Here is a 21,161-nt window from a genome sequence, read left to right as displayed (position 1 = left end):
AATGGGATAATGGGATAATGGGATAATGGGATAATGGGAAGAATGGGATAATGGGATAATGGGATATGGGATAATGGGAACAATGGGATAATGGGATATGGGATAATGGGATAATGGGATAATGGGATAATGGGATATGGGATAATGGGATAATGGGATAATGGGAAGAATGGGAATGGTGGCGGGAATGGGGATGGGGATAACGGGAATGGCGGGAATGGCGGCGGGAATGACGGGAATGGGGCGGGAATGACGGGAATGACAGTTGGAATGGGAATGATGGGGATAACGGGAATAATGGGAATGGTGATGGGGATAGTGGGAATGATGGGAATAATGGGAGTAATGGGAATGGGAATAATGGGAATGGGAATGGGGGTGGGAATAATGAGAGTAATGGGAGTAATGGGAATGGGAATAATGGGAATGGGAATAATGGGAATGGGAATAATGGGAATGGGAATAATGGGGAAGGGAATGAGAATGGAATAACGGGATGGGATGGGAATGGGAATAATGGGAGTAAGGGGAATGGGAATAATGGGAATGGGAACTGGGATAAGATGGGGATGAGTATGGGAATGGGGATGGGAATAATGGGAATAATGGGAATAATGGGAATAATGGGAATGGGAATTGGGATAAGATGGTGATGGGAATGGGAATAGGAATAATGGGAATGGGAATGGGATTGGGAATGGGAATGGGAATGGGGATGGGAATAATGGGAATAATGGGAATAGGAATAATGGGAATGGGAATGGGATCGGGAATAGGATCGGGAATAGGAATGGGAATGGGATCAGGAAGAGGAACGGGAATGGGATGAGGAACGGGAATGGGATGGGAATGGGAATGGGAATGGGATGGGAATGGGAGTGGGAATGAGAATGGGAATGGAATGGGGGATGGCTGTTGCCGACGGAGGCCGGAGAGCAGCCGCATTCCCTGCGCTTTGTCCGCGTTCCCCACGGATACTCCGCGTTCCGTACCGGCACTGCCCGTTCCCCACGGACATTCCCCGCAGATATTCCCCACAGCCATTCCCACTTCCCTCCGGCCATTCCCGTGCCCGTTCCCACTTCCCTCCGGCCATTCCTGTGGCCATTCCCACTTCCCTGTGGCCATTCCTGATTCCCTGTGGCCATTCCTGTGCCCATTCCCACTTCCCTGTGCCCGTTCCCGCACCCACTCCTGCGTCCCCGTGCCTATTCCCGTGCCTGTTCCCACTTCCCGGTGCCCATTCCCCATTCCTGCACCCATTCCCATTCCCATGCCCATTCCCGTGCCCGTTCCCCATTCCTGTGCCCATTCCCACTTCCTCGTGCCCATTCCAGCTCCCACTCCAGCGTTCCTGTGGTCACTCCGGCAGCCATTCCCGTTCCCGTTCCCATGCCCACTCCTGCGTTCCTGTGCCCATTCCCGCTCCCACTCCGGTGTTCCCGCCGTCACTCTGGCGGCCGTTCCCGTGCCCATTCCCATTCCCATTCCCATTCCCATTCCCATTTCCATTCCCATTCCCATTCCCCCTTCCCCATTCCCCCTTCCCCATTCCCCATTCCCATTCTCATTCCCATTCCCCATTCCCATTCCCATTCCCATTCCCCATTCCCATTCCCATTCCCATTCCCATTCCCCCATTCCCATTCCCCATTCCCATTCTCATTCCCATTCCCCATTCCCATTCTCATTCCCATTCCCATTCCCCCTTCCCCATTCCCATTCCCATTCCCATCCCCATTCCCATTCCCATTCCCATTCCCATTCCCATTCCCATTCCCATTCCCATTCCCATTCCCATTCCCATTCCCCATTCCCATTCCCATTCCCCCATTCCCATTCCCCATTCCCCATTCCCATTCCCATTCCCATTCCCCATTCCCATTCCCCATTCCCATTCCCCATTCCCCATTCCCATTCCCCATTCCCATTCCCATTCCCATTCCCCATTCCCCATTCCCATTCCCCATTCCCCATTCCCATTCCCATTCCCATTCCCATTCCCCATTCCCATTCCCATTCCCCATTCCCATTCCCATTCCCATTCCCATTCCCATTCCCATTCCCCATTCCCATTCCCATTCCCCATTCCCATTCCCATTCCCATTCCCATTCCCATTCCCATTCCCATTCCCGTTCCGTCTCTCCGGCGGCAGCTCGGTGCGGGAGCAGACGCGCACGGCGGTGGACATGCGTGTCGGGGTGCACAGCGGCGCCGTGCTGGGCGGCGTGCTGGGACAGAAGCGCTGGCAGTTCGACGTCTGGTCCACCGACGTCACCGTGGCCAACAAGATGGAGGCGGGCGGAATTCCCGGGTGAGCCTCGCCCGCCGCCGCGGTGGGGACGGCGCGGTGGGGACGGCGCGGTGGGGACAGCGTGGTGGGGACGTCGTGGTGGGGACGGCGTGGTGGGGACGGCGTGGTGGGGACGGCGTGGTGGGCACATCGCTATGGGGATGTCGTGGTGGGGACATCGCGGTGGGGACAGCGCGGTGGGGACATCGCTATGGGGATGTCGTGGTGGGGACATCGTGGTGGGAATGTCACAGTGGGGACAGCGCGGTGGGGACGGCGTGGTGGGGGTGTCACGGTGGGGATGGTGCAGTGGGGACATGACGGTGGGGACATCGCTATGGGGATGTCGTGGTGGGGATGGCGCAGTGGGGACAGCGTGGTGGGGACAGCGCGGTGGGGCTGTCATGGTGGGGACGGCACGGTGGGGACAGCGCGGTGGGGCTGTCATGGTGGGGACAGCACGATGGGGATGTCGTGGTGGGGACGGTGCGGTGGGGACGCTGCTGAGGTGGAGATGCTGTGGTGGGGATGGCGCGGTGGGGACTTTGAGGTGGGGAGGTCACAGTGGGGACATCGAGGTGGGGACATTGCAGTGGGGACGCTGCGGTGGGGACATCGCTATAGGGATGTCGTGGTGGGGACAGCGTGGTGGGGACAGCGTGGTGGGGACAGTGCGGTGGGGACGCTGCTGAGATGGAGATGATGTGGTGGGGACGGCGCGGTGGGGACGTCATGGTGGGGACATCGCTATGGGGAGGTCGCGGTGGGGACATTGTGGTGGGGACGTCGCGGTGGGGATGTTGAGGTGGGGACATCGAGGTGGGGATGTCGTGGTGGGGAGGCTGTGGTGGGAATGTTGTGGTGGGGACGTCGAGGTGGGGACACCACGGTGGGGGCACCGCTGCAGTGACACCACTGCGGTGACACCGTGGTGGGGACGGTGTGGCGGGGACGCAGTGGGGAATGTCATGGTGGTGACACCGCCGCGGTGACACCGTGGTGGTGACGCCGGTGTCGGCGGGCAGGCGGGTGCACATCTCGCAGAGCACGGTGGATTGCCTGAAGGGCGAGTTCGAGGTGGAGCCGGGCGAGGGCGGCTCCCGCTGCGAGTACCTGAGGGACAAGGGCATCGTCACCTACCTGGTGGTGGTGCCGCGGCACGGCCTGAGGCACGGCGTCAACGGCGTGGTGAGCGGGGACACGGGGACAGCGGGGACATCGGGGACAGCGGGGACATTGGGGACATTGGGGACATTGGGGACATTGGGGACATTGGGGGGTCTGGGGACATTGGGGACATCAGGGGGTCTGGGAGCCTGAGGCACGGCGTCAACGGCGTGGTGAGCGGGGACACGGGGACAGCGGGGACAACGGGGACAACGGGGATATCAGGGACATTGGGGACAGTGGGGATATCAGGGACATTGGGGACAGTGGGGACATTGGGGACCTGAGGCACGGCGTCAACGGCGTGGTGAGTGGGGACATGGGGACACTGGGGACATTGTGGGGACATTGGGGACAGTGGGGGGTCTGGGGACATTAGGGACATTGGGGGGTCTGGGGACATTGGGGACATCAGGGGGTCTGGGAGCCTGAGGCACGGCGTCAACGGCGTGGTGAGCGGGGACACAGGGACAGCAGGGACAACGGGGACATTGGGGACATTGGGGACATTGGGGGGTCTGGGGACATTGGGGACATCAGGGGGTCTGGTGGCCTGAGGCATGGCATCAACGGCGTGGTGAGCGGGGACACGGGGACAAAGGGGACAGTGGGGACATTGGGGGGTCTGGGGACACTGGGGGGTCTGGGGACACTGGGGACAGCAGGGACAGCGGGGACAGTGGGGACATTGGGGAGCTGAAGCACGGTGTCAACGGAGTGGTGAGAGGTGCCATGGGGACAGCGGGGACATCGGGTGGCACTGGGGACATTGGCGGCATTGGAGGTATTGGGGGTCATGGGGACACCCCTGGTGGTGGCATTGGAGACACCCCTGATGGTGGCATTGGGGACACCCCTGTCACCGCGTCCCCCACAGAAGCTGTCCCTGACCTCGTCCCACGGCGTGTCCCCTCCACCGCTCACGGCCACCGAGCGCAACGGGAGCCTCAGCCCGGAGCGTCCGGAGAATCCCGGGAATCCCGAGGATCCCGAGGATCCCGAGGATCCCGAGGCCGCCCGCAGGAACTCCCTGGAGCTCGAGGATGAGGATGGAGAGGTAACGCCCATTCCCAGAATTCCCGCTCCCCTGGCCACCCCGCCGTGTCCCCATCCACGATGCCCCCACGATGTCTCCATCCGTGGTGTCCCCACCCATGATGTCCCCACCCTCAGTGTCCCCACAATGTCCCCACCCACGATGTCCCCACCATGTCCCAACCCATGGTGTCCCCACCCACAATATCCCCACAATGTCCCCACGGTATCCCCACCATGTCCCTGTGGTGTCCCCACCCGTGATGTCCCTGTGATGTCCCTACCCACGCTGTCCCCACGATGTCCCCACCCGCAGTGTCCCCACCCGTGGCCGTTGCAGGTGGAGAACCCGTCCTTCCCCAACCCACCGTGTCCCCACGCTGTCCCCACCCACAATGTCCCCACAATGTCCCCACCCACGCTGTTCCCACTCTGTCCCCATCTGTGGCTGTCCCAGGTGGAGAACCCGTCGTTCCCCAACCCGCGGTGTCCCCACCATGTCCCCACAATGTCCCCACAGTGTCCCCACGCTGTCCCCGCAGGTGGAGAACCCGTCGTTCCCCAACCCGCAGTGTCCCCACCATGTCCCCACCCATGATGTCCCCACGGTGTCCCCACGCTGTCACCGCAGGTGGAGAACCCGTCGTTCCCCAACCCGCGGTGTCCCCACAATGTCCCCACAATGTCCCCACGCTGTCCCCACAGGTGGAGAACCCGTCGTTCCCCAACCCGCAGTGTCCCCACAATGTCCCCACAATGTCCCCACGCTGTCCCCACAGGTGGAGAACCCGTCGTTCCCCAACCCACGCTGTCCCCACGGTGTCCCCACGCTGTCCCCACGCTGTCCCCACGCTGTCCCCACAGGTGGAGAACCCGTTGTTCCCCAACCCGCGGTGTCCCCACAATGTCCCCACAATGTCCCCACGCTGTCCCCACAGGTGGAGAACCCGTCGTTCCCCAACCCGCGGTGTCCCCACAATGTCCCCACGCTGTCCCCACGGTGTCCCCACGCTGTCCCCACGCTGTCCCCACGCTGTCCCCGCAGGTGGAGAACCCGTTGTTCCCCAACCCGCGGTGTCCCCACCATGTCCCCACGCTGTCCCCACGCTGTCCCCACGCTGTCCCCGCAGGTGGAGAACCCGTCGTTCCCCAACCCGCGGCGCCGGCTGCGGCTGCGGGACCTGGCCGAGCGCGTGGCGGGCGCGGCGCAGAACGAGCAAGAGCTCAACCAGCTCCTCAACGAGGCCCTGCTGGAGCGCGAGTCCATCCAGGCGTGAGTGCCCTTCCCCTTCCCGCCAGGAATTCCCGGGAATTCCCGGGAATTCCGACGGAGCTCCGCCCCCGGCAGGCTGAAGGGCAAGAGCACCTTCCGGTTGTCCATGCGCTTCACCGACCCGGAGATGGAGACGCGCTACTCGGTGGAGAAGGAGAAGCAGAGCGGCGCCGCCTTCAGCTGCTCCTGCGTCGTCCTCTTCTTCACCGCCCTGGTGGAGGCCGTCATCGACCCCTGGTGGGCTTGGGGACAGCTTGGGGACAGCTGGGGGATGGGCTGGTGGCACCAGGTTGTCACCGCCGGGCGTTTCTCTGGGCAGGTTGGTGACCAACTACGTGACCTTGGTGGTGGGCGAGGTGCTGCTGCTGGTGCTCACCCTCTGCTCCCTGGCTGCCGTCTTCCCGCGGGTGAGAGCCGGGGACAGCCCCGAGGGGACACGGGGACAGCCCCGAGGGGACACGGGGACAGCCCCGAGGTGACATGGGGATAGCCCCGAGGTGACATGGGGACAGCCCTGAGGGGACACAGGGACAGCCCTGAGGGGACACGGGGACAGCCCTGAGGGGACACGGGGACAGCCCTGAGGTGACACGGGGACAGCCCCGAGGGGACACGGGGACAGCCCTGAGGTGACACGGGGACAGCCCCGAGGTGACATGGGGACAGCCCCGAGGGGACACGGGGACAGCCCTGAGGGGACACGGGGACAGCCCTGAGGGGACACGGGGACAGCCCTGAGGGGACACGGGGACATCCCAAATGTGACCTGGGGACATCCTGGTGGTGATATGGGGACATCCCGGATGTGACCTGGGGACATCCCGGGGGTGACCTGGGGACATCCCCAAGGTGACCTGGGGACATCCCAGGGGTGATGTGGGGACATCCCCAATGTGACCTGGGGACATCCCTGAGGTGACCTGGGGACATCCCAGATGTGACCTGGGGACATCCCCAAGGTGACCTGGGGACATCCCTGAGGTGACCTGGGGACATCCCTGAGGTGCCCTGGGGACATCCCGGATGTGTGACCTGGGGACATCCCGGATGTGACCTGGGGACATCCCGGATGTGCCCTGGGGACATCCCTGAGGTGACCTGGGGACATCCCTGAGGTGCCCTGGGGACATCCCGGATGTGTGACCTGGGGACATCCCGGATGTGACCTGGGGACATCCCCAAGGTGACCTGGGGACATCCCAGATGTGACCTGGGGACATCCCGGATGTGACCTGGGGACATCCCCAAGGTGACCTGGGGACATCCCTGAGGTGCCCTGGGGACATCCCTGAGGTGCCCTGGGGACATCGCGGCCGCTCCTCGGGGACATCGGGGCCGCGGGTGACGGTCCCCGCTGTGCTGGTGTCACCGCAGGCTTTCCCCAGGAAGTTGGTGGCCTTCTCCACCTGGATCGACCGGACGCGCTGGGCGCGCAACGCCTGGGCCATGGCGGCCATCGCCATCGTCACCGCGGCCGACGTGGTGGACATGGTGGGTGAGGAGACGCGTGGGGACCAACGGGCTGGTGGCCAAAGGGACATCGGGGCCACCATGGGGGGGGTGGCTCTGAGGAGGAAGCCAAATATGGCAGCTCCATCATGCTGGTGGCCATGGTGGCCACCATGTCCCCAGCTGGGCCACCATGGGGACCACAAGAGGACATGGGGGCCACCATGGAGGGTGGGATATGCCATCTCCACCCCCCTGGCGACCACCGTGTCCCCGCACTGACCCCACCCTTGTGTCCCCAGCTGGGCCACCATGAGGACCTTCTGTGGTGGCCAGTGGGACATCGGGGCCACCATGGGGTGGTGGCTTTTAGGAACATCCCAAATGTGGCATCTCCATCCCCATGGTGGCCATGGTGGCCATGGTGGCCATCATGTCTCAGCTCAGCTGCCATGGGGACAACAGGGTGGTGACCAATGGGACATCAGGGCCACCGTGGGGTGGTGGCCAGCCCAAATATGGCATCTCCATCATGCTGCTGGCCATGGCGGCCACCATGTCTCAGCTCAGCTGCCATGGGGACCACGGGCTGGTGGCCAACGGGACATTAGGGCCACCATGAGGAGGAACCCAAAGAGGGCATCTCCATCCCCCTGGTGGTCACCACGTCCCTGAGGACCGTGGTGTGGTGGCCAAGAGGACATCAGGGCCACCATGGGGGGGCGAGATATGCCATCTCCATCCCCCTGGTGGCCACCATGACCCCGCACCGACCCCACCCTTGTGCCCCCAGCTGGGCCACCATGAGCACCATGGCGTGGTGGCCAATGGGACATCGGGGCCACCATGGAGGGTGGGATATGCCATCTCCATCCCCCTGGTGGCCACCGTGTCCCCTCTCTGACCCCACCCTCGTGTCCCCAGCTGGGCTGCCGCCGCCACCGCTGGCCGCTGACCAACGGCACCTCGTGGCCGGCCGGTTCCGGCGGCTGCGCCGAGCAGCCCCAGTGCTACAGCCACATCGCCCTGCTGGCCCTGGTGGCCACCGTCATGCTGGTCCAGGTCAGCCACATGGTCAAGCTGAGCCTCATGGTCTCCATCACCGCCGCCACCGGCGCCCTCAACTTCTCGGCCTGGGAGCCCATCCTGGAGCAGTACGACCGCCGGCGCGGCCAGCACGGCTCGTAAGGGACGGGGGCGGGGAGGGACGGGGGACGGGGCCGGAATTCCGTGGGACAGTCCCTCGGGAATGTGCCGTGCTGGCCGGCAGGTCCGTGCTGGTGCCCTCCAAGTATTCCATGACCGCCATGATCTTCGTGGTGATGCTCAGCTTCTACTACTTCTCCCGGCACGTGAGTGGCTGCCAAGGGGCTCCTGCCTTTTCCTTCTCCTTCTCCTTCTCCTTCTCCTTCTCCTTTTCCTTTTCCTTTTCCTTTTCCTTTTCCTTTTCCTTTTCCTTTTCCTTTTCCTTTTCCTTTTCCTTTTCCTTCTCCTTTTTCTTTTCCTTTTCCTTTTCCTTCCTTCTCCTTCTCCTTCTCCTTCTCCTTCTCCTTCTCCTTCTCCTTCTCCTTCTCCTTCTCCTTCTCCTTCTCCTTCTCCTTCTCCTTTTCTTCTTCCTTTTCCTTTTCCTTCTCCTTCTCCTTCTCCTTCTCCTTCTCCTTCTTCTTCTCCTTTTCCTTTTCCTTTTCCTTTTCCTTCTCCTTTTCCTTCTCCTTTTCCTTCTCCTTCTCCTTTCCCTTTTCCTTTTCCCTTTTCCTTTTCCTTTCCCTTTCCTTCCCTTTTCCTGCTCCTTCCTTCCCGTTATCCCGTCACCCGGTTATCCCGTTATCCTGTTATTACCCCATTAATCACCCCATTAATCACCCCATTATCACCCCATTATCACCCCATTATTACCCTATCACTACCCCATTAGTCCTCATTATTAACCCATCATTACCCCATTATCACTCCACTATTACCCATTTCTCACCCCATTATTACCCCATTTTAACACAATTATCACCCCATTATCAAGCCATTATTAACCCGTTATTACCCCATTATCACCCCTTTATCACCACATTATCACCCCATCATTACCCCACTATTACCCCATTATTGCCCCATTATTGCCCCATTATTACCCCATTATCACCCCACCATTAATGGATTATTACCCCATTACCACCTTATTACCACCCCACTATTACCCCATTATTACCCCACTGTCACCCCACTATTACCCCACTATTACCCCATTATTACCCCATTATCACCCCATTATTACCCCACTATCAACCCATTATTAACCCATTATTACCCCACCACTACCCCACTATTATCCCATGATTAACCCATTATTACCCCATTATTACCCCCTCACCACCCCACTATTACCCCATCATTACCCCATTACCACCCCACTATTACCCCATTATTACCCCATTACCAGCCCATTATTACCCTATTATTAACCCATTATCACCCCATTATTAACCCATTCTCACCCCATTATTAACCCATTCTCACCCCATTATTAACCCATTCTCACCCCATTATTAACCCATTATTAACCCATTATTAACCCATTATTACCCCACCACTCCCCCGCTATTACCCCATTATTCACCATCCCCTCCCCCGCCTCGTTCGCTCCCGCCGCCGTTATTCCCGTTCCTCTCCCGTCATTCCCAACCCCATTCCCGTTCCTCTCCCATCATTCCCACCCCATTCCCGTTATTCCCCCGTCATTCCCGCCCCCATTCCCGCTTTTCCCCCGTCATTCCCGCCCCCATTCCCGTTATTCCCCCACCATTCCCGCCCCATTCCCATTCCTCCCCATCACTCCCACCCCCATTCCCATTATTCCCCCGTCATTCCCGCTCTCATTCCCGTTATTCCCCCAACATTCCCGCCCCATTCCCGTTCCTCCCCCGTCATTCCCGGCCCAATTCCTGTTATTCCCTCATCACTCCCATCCCCATTCCCGTTATTCCCCTGTCATTCCCGCCCCCATTCCCGTTATTCCCCCATCATTCCCACCCCCATTCCCATCATTCCCACCCCCATTCCCGTTATTCCCCTGCCATTCCCACCCCGTTCCCACCCCGTTCCCACCCCATTCCTGCCCCCATTCCCGTTATTCCCCCGTCATTTTCCCGCCCCCATTCCCGTTATTCCCTCATCATTCCCGCTCTCATTCCCATTACTCCCCCAACATTCCCGCCCCCATTCCCGTTATTCCCCCATTCCCGTTCCTCCCCCACCATTCCCGCCCCATTCCCACCCCCCATTCCTGTTCCTCTCCCATCATTCCCGTTATTCCCCCACCATTCCCGCCCCCATTCCCATTCCCATCATTCCCATTCCCATTCCCATCATTCCCACTCCCATTCCCATCATTCCCACCCCCATTCCCGTCATTCCCGCCCCCATTCCCGTTATTCCCCCATCATTCCCATCATTCCCACCCTCATTCCCGTCATTCCCACCCCCATTCCCGTCATTCCCGCCCCCCTTCCCATTATTCCCCCATCATTCCCATCATTCCCATTCCCATTCCCATCATTCCCATTCCCATTCCCATCATTCCCACCCCCATTCCCGTCATTCCCGCCCCCATCCCCGTTATTCCCCCATCATTCCCATCATTCCCATTCCCATTCCCATCATTCCCACCCCCATTCCCGTCATTCCCGCCTCCCTTCCCATTATTCCCCCATCATTCCCATCATTCCCATTCCCATCATTCCCGCCCCCATCCCCGTTACTCCCGCCATTCCGGTCATTCCCGCCATTCCGGTTATTCCCGCCATTCCCAGGTGGAGCGGCTGGCGCGGACGCTGTTCCTGTGGAAGGCGGACGTGCACGAGCAGAAGGAGCGCGTCTCCGAGATGCGCCGCTGGAACGAGGCCCTGGTGGCCAACATGCTGCCCGAGCACGTGGCCCGACACTTCCTGGGCTCCAAAAAGCGGGATGAGGTCCGTATTCCCACTTTTTCCCGCTTTTCCCCGCTTTTTCCCGCTTTCCCCTGATTTCTCCCGCTTTTCCCTGATTTTCTCGCTGCTTTTTTCCTGTTTTTTCCCACTTTTTCCCCACTTTTCCCTGATTTTCCCCGCTTTCTCCCCACTTTGTCCTGCTTTTTTCGCTGCTTTTTTCCTGTTTTTTCCCACTTTTTCCCCACTTTTCCCTGATTTTTCACGCTTTATCCTGCTTTTTCACTGCTTTTTTCCTCGCTTTTCCCCCACTATTTCCCCTTTTTCCTGCCTTTCCCCGCTTTTTCCTGCTTATTTTGCTGCTTTTTTCCTGCTTTTTGTCTGTTTTTCCCCACTTTTTCCCGCTTTTTCCTGATTTTTCCCGCTTTTTCCTGACCTTTTCCCGCTTTTTCCTGCTTTTTCCTGCTTTTTCCCGCTTTTCCCTGATTTTTCCCGCTTTTTTCCCTGTTTTTTCCTGCTTTTCTTGCTGCTTTTTTCCCACTTGTTTCCTGTTTTTCCCCCACTTTTTCCCCACTTTTCCCTGATTTTTCACGCTTTTTCCCGCTTTTTCACTGCTTTTTTCCTCGCTTTTCCCCCACTTTTTCCCCTTTTTCCTGCTTCTTCCCGTTTTTCCCTGCTTTTTCCTGCTTTTTTCCTGGTTTTCCCCACTTTTTCCTGCTTTTTCCCACTTTTTCCCGCTTTTTTCCCACTTTCCCCTGATTTTTCCCGCTTTCTCCCCACTTTGTCCTGCTTTTTTCGCTGCTTTTTTCCTGGTTTTCCCCCACTTTTCCCCACTTTTTCCTGATTTTCTCTGCTTTTTCCCTTTTTTCCCCCTTTTTTCCTGAGTTTTCCTGTTTTTCCCCCCACTTTTTTCCTGCTTTTTCCCCACTTTTTCCCCACTTTTCCCTGATTTTTCACCCTTTTTCCCCCTTTTTCTCTGCTTTTTTCTCGCTTTTCCCCCACATTTTCCTCTTCTTCCTGCTTCTTCCCGTTTTTCCCTGCTTTTTCCTGCTTTTTTTCCTGGTTTTCCCCACTTTTTCCTGCTTTTTTTTTTTTTTTTTTCCCACTTTTTTTCCCGCTTTTTTTCCCACTTTCCCCTGATTTTTCCCGCTTTCTCCCCACTTTGTCCTGCTTTTTTCGCTGCTTTTTTCCTGGTTTTCCCCCCACTTTTTCCCCCACTTTTTCCTGATTTTCTCTGCTTTTTCCCTTTTTTTCCCCCTTTTTTCCTGAGTTTTCCTGTTTTCCCCCCACTTTTTTCCTGCTTTTTCCCGCTTTTCCCCACTTTTCCCTGATTTTCCCCGCTTTTTCCTGCTTTTTCACTGCTTTTTTCCTCCTTTTTTTCCCACACTTTTTCCCCTTTTTCCTGCTTTTCCCCGCTTTTTCCCTGCTTTTTCCTCCTTTTTTCCTGTTTTTCCCCACTTTTTTCTGCTTTTTCCTGCTTTTTCCCGCTTTTTCCTGATTTTTCCCGCTTTTTTTCTTTTTTCCCGCTTTTTCCCGCTTTTCCCTGATTTTTCTTCCCGCTTTTTTTCCCTGTTTTTTTTGCTTTTCCTGCTTTTTCTTGCTGCTTTTTTCCCCACTTGTTTCCTGTTTTTCCCCCACTTTTTTCCCTGCTTTTTCTTGATTTTTCCCGCTTTTTCCCCTCTTTTTCCTGCTTTTTCCCTTTTTTCCCCACTTTTTCCTGCTTTTTCCCTTTTTTCCCCACTTTTTCCTGATTTTTTCCTCCTCTTTTTTCCTGCTTTTTCCCTGCTTTTTCCCACTTTCCCCCCTTTTTTCCCCCTTTTTCCCTGCTTTTTGCCTCACTTTTTTCAAGTATTTTTTTTCCCACTTTTTCTGGCCTTTTCCCCTGCTTTTTCCTGATTTTTTTTCTGCTTTTTTTCCTGCTTTTTTCCCGCTCCTTTCCTGTTTTTTTCCCACTTTTTTCCAGCTTTTTTCCCGGTATTTTTCCTGGTTTGTTTCCCCACTTTTTTCCCGCATTTTTTCCACTTTTTTCCTGCTTTTTTCCCCACTTTTTCCCGCTTTTCCCCCACTTTTTTCCCCGTGCTTTCCCACTTTTTTCCTTGCTTTTTCCTGCTATTTTTCCCTGTTTTTTCCCTGCTTTTTTCCCCAGTTTTATCCCTGCTTTTTCTCATTTTTTTCCCCACTTTCTTCCAGCTTTTTCCCACTTTTTTTCTGCTTTTCCCCCCATTTTCCCCTGCTGTTTCCCCCTGCTTTTTTTTCTGCTTTTTTCCCATTTTCCTCCCAATTTTTTCCCTGCTTTTTCCCTCTTCTTTCCCCACTTTTTCCTGCTTTTTTTCCCCACTTTTTTCCAGCCTTTTCTCCTGGTATTTTTCCTGGTTTGTTTCCCCGTTTTTTCCCCTTTTTTTTGCTTTTTCACACTTTTCTCTTGCTTTTTCCCTGCTTTTTTCCCCACTTTCCCGCTTTTTTCGCAGCTTTTTCCCTCTTTTTTTTCCCCGTTTTCCCACTTTTTTCCCCCCTTTTTTCTCCACTTTTTCTCACTTTTTCCCACTTTTTCCCTGCTTTTTTTCCCCACTTTTTTCTCATTTTTCTCCTTTTTTTCCCTGCTTTTTCCCCTCTTTCTTCCCCGCTTTTTCCTCCTTTTTTTCCCACTTTTTTCCAGCCTTTTTTCCTGGTATTTTTCCTGGTTTGTTTCCCCACTTTTCCCCGCTTTTTCCCACTTTTTTCTGCTTTTTTTTTTTTCCACTTTTCCCTGCTTTTTCCCACTTTTCCCCCCGCTTTTTTCCCTGCTTTTCCCACTTTTTTCCCCACTTTTTTCCTGCCTTTTCCTGCTTTTTTCCCCGCTTTTTTCCTCTTTTTTTCCCCGCTTTTCCCCCAATTTTTTCCCTGTGTTTTCCTGCTTTTTTCCCTGCTTTTTATCCCCTCTTTTTCCTGCCTTTTCCCCGCTTTTCCCTCCACTTTTTCCCTGCTTTTTCCTGCTTTTTTCCTACTTTTCCCCCACTTTTTCCCCACCTTTCCCCCACTTTTTTCCTGTGTTTTCCTGCTTTTTCTACCTTTTCCCCACTTTTTTCTACTTTTCCCGCTTTTTTCCCACTTTTTTCCTGCTTTTTCCCGCTTTTTTCCCCACTTTTTACCCCACTTTTTTCCCGGCTTTTTCCCGTCTTTTTTTCCTGCTTTATTCCTGCTTTTTTTCCTGCATTTTTCACACTTTTTTCCTGCTTTTTCCTGCTTTTTCCCCAGCTTTTTCCCCACTTTTTTCTCCATTTTTTTCCCCACTTTTTTCCCCTTTTTTCCCCTTTTTTCCTGTGTTTTCCCTTTTTCCCCTTTTTTCCCTTTTTCCCCTTTTTTTCCCCTTTTTTTCCCCTTTTTTTCCCTTTTTCCCTTTTTTCCCCTTTTTTTTTTTTCCCTGCTTTTTCCCCAATTTTTTTTCCTTTTTCCTTTTTTTCCCTTTTTCCCCCTTTTTTTCCCCTTTTTTCCCCTTTTTTTCCCTGTTTTTCCCTTTTTTCCCTTTTTTCCCTTTTTTCCCTTTTTTTCCCTTTTTTCCCCTTTTTTTCCCTTTTTTCCCTTTTCTTCCCTTTTTTTCCCTTTTTTCCCTTTTTTCCCTTTTTTTCCCTTTTTTCCCTTTTTTTCCCTTTTTTCCCTTTTTTCCCCTTTTTTTCCCTTTATTCCCTGTTTCCCCTTTCCCCCCTTTTTTTTCCCCTTTTTTTCCCTGCTTTTTCCCCACTTTTTTCCCATTTTTTCCATTTTTTCCCATTTTTCCCCACGTTTTTCCCTTTTTTTCCCTTTTTTCCCCTTTTTTCCCCTTTCCCCCTTTTTTTCCCCTTTTTTCCTTTTTTTCCCCTTTTTTTGCCTTTTTCCCCCTTTTTCCCCTTTTTTTCCATTTTTTCCCCACTTTTTTCCCTTTTTTTTCATTTTTTTTCCTTTTTTTCCCTTTTTTCCCTTTTTTTTTTTTTTTTTCCCTTTTTTCCCCTTTTTTCCCTTTTTTCCCTGCTTTTTCCCCACGTTTTTCCCTTTTTTTCCATTTTTTTCCTTTTTTTCCCTTTTTTCCCTTTTTTTTCCTTTTTTCCCCTTTTTTCCCCTTTTTTCCCTTTTTTCCCTGCTTTTTCTCCACTTTTTTTCCCTTTTTTCCCTTTTTTTCCCTTTTTTTCCCCTTTTTCCCCTTTTTTCCCCACTTCTTTCCTGCGTTATCCCAGCATTATCCCTCCGGATTCTGGCTCCGTCCCCATCCCGACTCCTGTCCGGGAAGGGATTTTGGGAATTCCCTGGGAATTGGGGACTCCAGGAAGGGTCTCCCTATCCCAGAATTCCATAAAAATCCCTGGGGATGGATCCCGAGCCTCCCGGATCCCGGAATGGCTTCAGTAATTCCCAAATAATTCCCCAATAATTCCTGAATAATTCCTGAATATTTCCCCAGTAATTCCCAAATAATTCCAGGATAATTCCCAAAAAATTCCAGGCTGATTCCGGATCCAATCCCAGGCTGGGAATGGAGGGAATTCCCATGGGAAAAGGGGGAGGGATTTGGGATTTGGGATTTGGGAAGGAATTCCTGGGGTATCCCAAAAAAACCCCCCAAATCCCAGAAAATCCCTGGATTTCCTTTCCCAAAATTCCATAAAAATCCCTGGGGATGGATCCCGAGCCTCCTGGATCCCGGAATCCCGGAATTCCTCGGGATGGGACCCGCGGATTCCCAACCCCATTCCCATAATCCCACCTTTCCCTCCATCCCACAAATCCCGAGTGACCCATCCCTGCCCGGTCCTGTCTCGGGGCCCTCCGGAATTCCCGGCGGGATAATTCCCGGTGGGGTGATTAATTCCTGGTGTGATTCCCAATTCCCCTTGGGATAATTCCCGGCGGGATAATTCCCGGTGGGATAATTCCCGGTGGGATAATAATTCCCGATAAAAATTCCTATCGGGATAATTCCAGGCAGGATGATTGATTCCCGGTGGGAACATTAATTCCCGGTGGGATAATTAATTCCCGGTGGGATAATTAATTCCCGGTGGGATAATTGCCGGTGCGATTCCAAATTTCTGGTGGGATAATTCCCACTGGGATAATTCCCGGTGGGATAATTAATTCCCGGTGGGATAATTAATTCCCGGTGGGATAATTTCCGTTGGGATAATTTCCGTTGCGATAATTCCCATCGGGATAATTAATTCCCGTCGGGATAACGATAATTCCCGTCGGGATAATTCCCAATTCCCAGGAGCTGTACAGCCAGTCGTGCGAGGAGATCGGGGTGATGTTCACCTCTGGAATTCCCGTCGGGATAACAATTCCCGTCGGGATAACGATAATTCCCATTGGGATAACGATTCCCGGTTCCCAGGAGCTGTACAGCCAGTCGTGCGAGGAGATCGGGGTGATGTTCACCTCTAGAATTCCCGTCGGGATAACAATTCCCGTCGGGATAACGACGATTCCCGGTTCCCAGGAGCTGTACAGCCAGTCGTACGAGGAGATCGGGGTGATGTTCACCTCTGGAATTCCCATCGGGATAATTCCCGTCGGGATAACGACGATTCCCGGTTCTCAGGAGCTGTACAGCCAGTCGTACGAGGAGATCGGGGTGATGTTCACCTCTGGAATTCCCGTTGGGATAATTCCCATTGGGATAACAATTCCCGGTTCCCAGGAGCTGTACAGCCAGTCGTACGAGGAGATCGGGGTGATGTTCACCTCTGGAATTCCCGTTGGGATAATTCCCGTCGGGATAACGACAATTCCCGGTTCCCAGGAGCTGTACAGCCAGTCGTACGAGGAGATCGGGGTGATGTTCACCTCTGGAATTCCCGTCGGGATAACTATTCCCGTCGGGATAACGACGATTCCCGGTTCCCAGGAGCTGTACAGCCAGTCGTACGAGGAGATCGGGGTGATGTTCACCTCTGGAATTCCCGTTGGGATAACAATTCCCGTCGGGATAACGACAATTCCCGGTTCCCAGGAGCTGTACAGCCAGTCGTACGAGGAGATCGGGGTGATGTTCACCTCTGGAATTCCCGATGGGATAACAATTCCCGTCGGGATAACGACGATTCCCGGTTCCCAGGAGCTGTACAGCCAGTCGTACGAGGAGATCGGGGTGATGTTCACCTCTGGAATTCCCGTTGGGATAATTCCCATTGGGATAACGACAATTCCCGGTTCCCAGGAGCTGTACAGCCAGTCGTACGAGGAGATCGGGGTGATGTTCGCCTCCCTGCCCAACTTTGCGGATTTCTACACCGAGGAGAGCATCAACAACGGCGGCATCGAGTGCCTGCGCTTCCTCAACGAGATCATCTCCGACTTCGACGCCGTCAGTGCCTGGGAACAACCGCGGGAATGGCGACGGGAATGTGGGAACCGCGGGAATGATGATGGGAATGTGGGAACCGCGGGAATGTGGGAACCGCGGGAATGATGATGGGAATGTGGGAACCGCGGGAATGTGGGAACCGCGGGAATGATGACGGGAATGTGGGAACCGCGGGAATGTGGGAACCGCGGGAATGATGATGGGAATGTGGGAACCACGGGAATGTGGGAACCGCGGGAATGATGATGGGAATGTGGGAACCGCGGGAATGTGGGAACCGCGGGAATAATGACGGGAATGTGGGACCAACGGGAATGACGGGAATGTGGGAACCGCGGGAATGACGGGAATGTGGGACCCACGTGAATGTGGGAACCACGGGAATGTGGGACCCACAGGAATGACGGGAATGTGGGACCTACGGGAATAATGATGGGAATGTGGGAACCACAGGAATGACGGGAATGTGGGAACTGCGGGAATGATGACGGGAATGTGGGAACCATGGGAATAATGATGGGAATGTAGGAACCACAGGAATGACGGGAATGTGGGAACCACGGGAATGACGGGAATGTGGGAACCGCGGGAATGTGGGAACCACGGGAATGACGGGAATGTGGGACCCACGGGAACAATGACAGGAATGTGGGAACTGCGGGAATGATGACAGGAATGTGGGAACCATGGGAATAATGATGGGAATGTGGGACCCACGAGAATGTGGGAACCACGGGAATGACAGGAATGTGGGACCCACGGGAATGACGGGAATGTGGGACCACCCACGGGAATACTGATGGGAATGTGGGAACTGCGGGAATGATGACGGGAATGTGGGAACCATGGGAATAATGATGGGAATGTGGGAACCACGGGATTGACGCGAATGTGGGACCCACGGGAATGTGGGAACCATGGGAATAATGATGGGAATGTGGGACCCACGGGGATGTGGGAACCACGGGAATAATGATGGGAATGTGGGAACCACAGGAATGATGGGAATGTGGGACCCACGGGAATGACGGGAATGTGGGACCCACGGGAATAATGATGGGAATGTGGGAACTGCGGGAATGATGACGGGAATGTGGGAACCACAGGAATAATGATGGGAATGTGGGAACCACAGGAATGATGGGAATGTGGGAACCGCGGGAATGTGGGACCCACGGGGATGTGGGAACCGCGGGAATGACGGGAATGTGGGAACCATGGGAATGACGGGAATGTGGGACCCACGGGAATAGTGACAGACCGGAATAATGGCCGGAATTCCTGAATGGAACGGGGAATGCCTGCAGGGATGGGGGATGGGCGGGGATTGCTGGCTGGGATGGGAATTCCTGGGATGGGAATGGATGGGAATTCCTGGGATGGGGAATGGATGGGAATTCCTGGGATGGGGAATGGATGGGAATTCCTGGGATGGGGAATGGATGGGAATTCCTGGGATGGGGAATGGATGGGAATTCCTGGCCGGGATGGGAATTCCTGGGATGGGGAATGGATGGGAATTCCCGGGATGGGGAATGGATGGGAATTCCTGGCCGGGATGGGAATTCCTGGGATGGGGAATGGATGGGAATTCCCGGGATGGGGAATGGATGGGAATTCCTGGCCGGGATGGGAATTCCTGGGATGGGAATGGATGGGAATTCCTGGGATGGGGAATGGATGGGAATTCCTGGCCGGGATGGGAATTCCTGGGATGGGAATGGATGGGAATTCCTGGGATGGGGAATGGATGGGAATTCCTGGGATGGGGAATGGATGGGAATTCCTGGGATGGGGAATGGATGGGAATTCCTGGGATGGGGAATGGATGGGAATTCCTGGCCGGGATGGGAATTCCTGGGATGGGAATGGATGGGAATTCCTGGGATGGGGAATGGATGGGAATTCCTGGGATGGGGAATGGATGGGAATTCCTGGGATGGGGAATGGATGGGAATTCCTGGGATGGGGAATGGATGGGAATTCCTGGCCGGGATGGGAATTCCTGGGATGGGAATGGATGGGAATTCCTGGGATGGGGAATGGATGGGAATTCCTGGGATGGGGAATGGATGGGAATTCCTGGGATGGGGAATGGATGGGAATTCCTGGCCGGGATGGGAATTCCTGGGATGGGAATGGATGGGAATTCCTGGGATGGGAATGGATGGGAATTCCTGGGATGGGAATGGATGGGAATTCCTGGGATGGGGATTATCCAGGTGGGATCACACTGGGAATTGTGGGGAACATCCAATTGGGAATCACAGGGAATGAATATCCAGGTGGGATCACAGCGGGAATTGTGGGGAGTACCCATTGGGATCAGACTGGGAATTTTGGGAATATCTGGGCTGGGCTCCAGGTGGGAATTTTGGGAATATCCAGGTGGGATCAGACTGGGAATTTTGGGAACATCCGGGCTCCGGGGTTGATCCCGGGATTTGTGTCGGTGTGCAGCTGCTGGACGAGCCCCAGTTCCGCTGCATCACCAAGATCAAGACCATCGGCAGCACCTACATGGCCGCCTCGGGAGTGACGCCCGACGCCGGCGCCAACGGATTCGGAGCCAAGGTCAGCCCGGGATCCGCCCCCGGAACACCCCCGGGAACGGGGGAGGGGCCCCGTGAGCCGCGGCACCGTCCCTGGGGGCACATCTGGGGGGGTGTGTCGCGTCTGGGTGTGTCACATCTGTGTGGCACATCTTCATCATCTCCATCCTCTCCATCATCTCCATCTCCGTCTCCATCATCTCCATCTCCCATCTCAATCTCCATCTCCATCTCCATCTCCCATCTCCATCTCCATCATCTCCATCTACATCATCTCCATCATCTCCCATCTCCATCATCTCCATCTACATCATCTCCATCATCTCCATCTCCATCATCTCCATCTCCATCTCCATCTCCATCATCTCCATCATCTCCATCATCTCCCATCTCCATCTCCATCTCCCATCTCCATCTCCATCATCTCCTTCATCTCCATCTCCGTCTCCATCATCTCCATCTCCATCATCTCCATCATCTCCCATCTCCATCGCCATCTCCCATCTCCATCTCCATCTCCATCATCTCCCATCTCCATCTCTCTTCTCCATCTCCCATCTCCATCTCCCATTTCCATCTCCATCTCCATCTTCATCTCCATCATCTCCATCTCCATCATCTCCATCATCTCCCATCTCCATCTCCGTCTCCATCATCTCCATCTCCATCATCTCCCATCTCCATCTCCATCTCCCATCTCCATCTCCCATCTCCATCTCCCATCTCCATCTCCCATCTCCATCTCCATCTACATCTCCATCATCTCCATCTCCATCTCCATCATCTCCATCTCCATCTCCATCTCCATCTCCATCATCTCCATCTCCGTCTCCATCATCTCCATCTCCCATCTCAATCTCCATCTCCATCTCCATCTCCCATCTCCATCTCCATCATCTCCATCTCCATCTCTATCTCCATCATCTCCATCATCTCCATCTCCATCTCCATCTCCGTCTCCATCATCTCCATCTCCATCTCCATCTCCATCTCCATCATCTCCATCTCCATCATCTCCATCATCTCCATCTCCATCATCTCCATCATCCCCATCATCTCCACCTCCATCTCCATCTCCATCTCCATCTCCATCTCCATCTCCCTCATCTCCCTCATCTCCCCCCCTCCCCCGCCGTGTCCGTTGGATCCGTTCCGGCCGCG

General features: G+C 54.9%; 1 protein-coding gene across 1 annotated transcript in view; it reads left to right on the top strand.

Annotated features, from left to right (window-relative positions):
• ADCY3 (adenylate cyclase 3) overlaps nt 1-21,161 on the top strand; it is a 39,956-nt gene that overhangs the window by 16,465 nt on the left and 2,330 nt on the right. Inside the window, exons 6-17 of the mRNA XM_088053158.1 lie at nt 2,157-2,315; nt 3,320-3,482; nt 4,339-4,518; nt 5,627-5,769; nt 5,845-6,006; nt 6,089-6,176; nt 7,144-7,260; nt 8,143-8,402; nt 8,489-8,570; nt 11,022-11,180; nt 17,302-17,448; nt 19,909-20,022. Of these exons, the coding sequence (XP_087909284.1) occupies nt 2,157-2,315; nt 3,320-3,482; nt 4,339-4,518; nt 5,627-5,769; nt 5,845-6,006; nt 6,089-6,176; nt 7,144-7,260; nt 8,143-8,402; nt 8,489-8,570; nt 11,022-11,180; nt 17,302-17,448; nt 19,909-20,022 (1,774 nt within the window). The remainder of the gene's footprint in view (nt 1-2,156; nt 2,316-3,319; nt 3,483-4,338; nt 4,519-5,626; nt 5,770-5,844; nt 6,007-6,088; nt 6,177-7,143; nt 7,261-8,142; nt 8,403-8,488; nt 8,571-11,021; nt 11,181-17,301; nt 17,449-19,908; nt 20,023-21,161) is intronic.

Source organism: Pseudopodoces humilis, chromosome 3 (assembly GCF_049639895.1).
Source record: "Pseudopodoces humilis isolate 2021_Gansu_Grassland_sample_001 chromosome 3, ASM4963989v1, whole genome shotgun sequence".
NCBI classification, from domain to species: Eukaryota; Metazoa; Chordata; class Aves; order Passeriformes; family Paridae; genus Pseudopodoces; species Pseudopodoces humilis.
The sequence above is the reverse complement of the archived record's forward strand: the minus strand, read 5'-3'. Positions and strand labels throughout refer to the sequence as shown.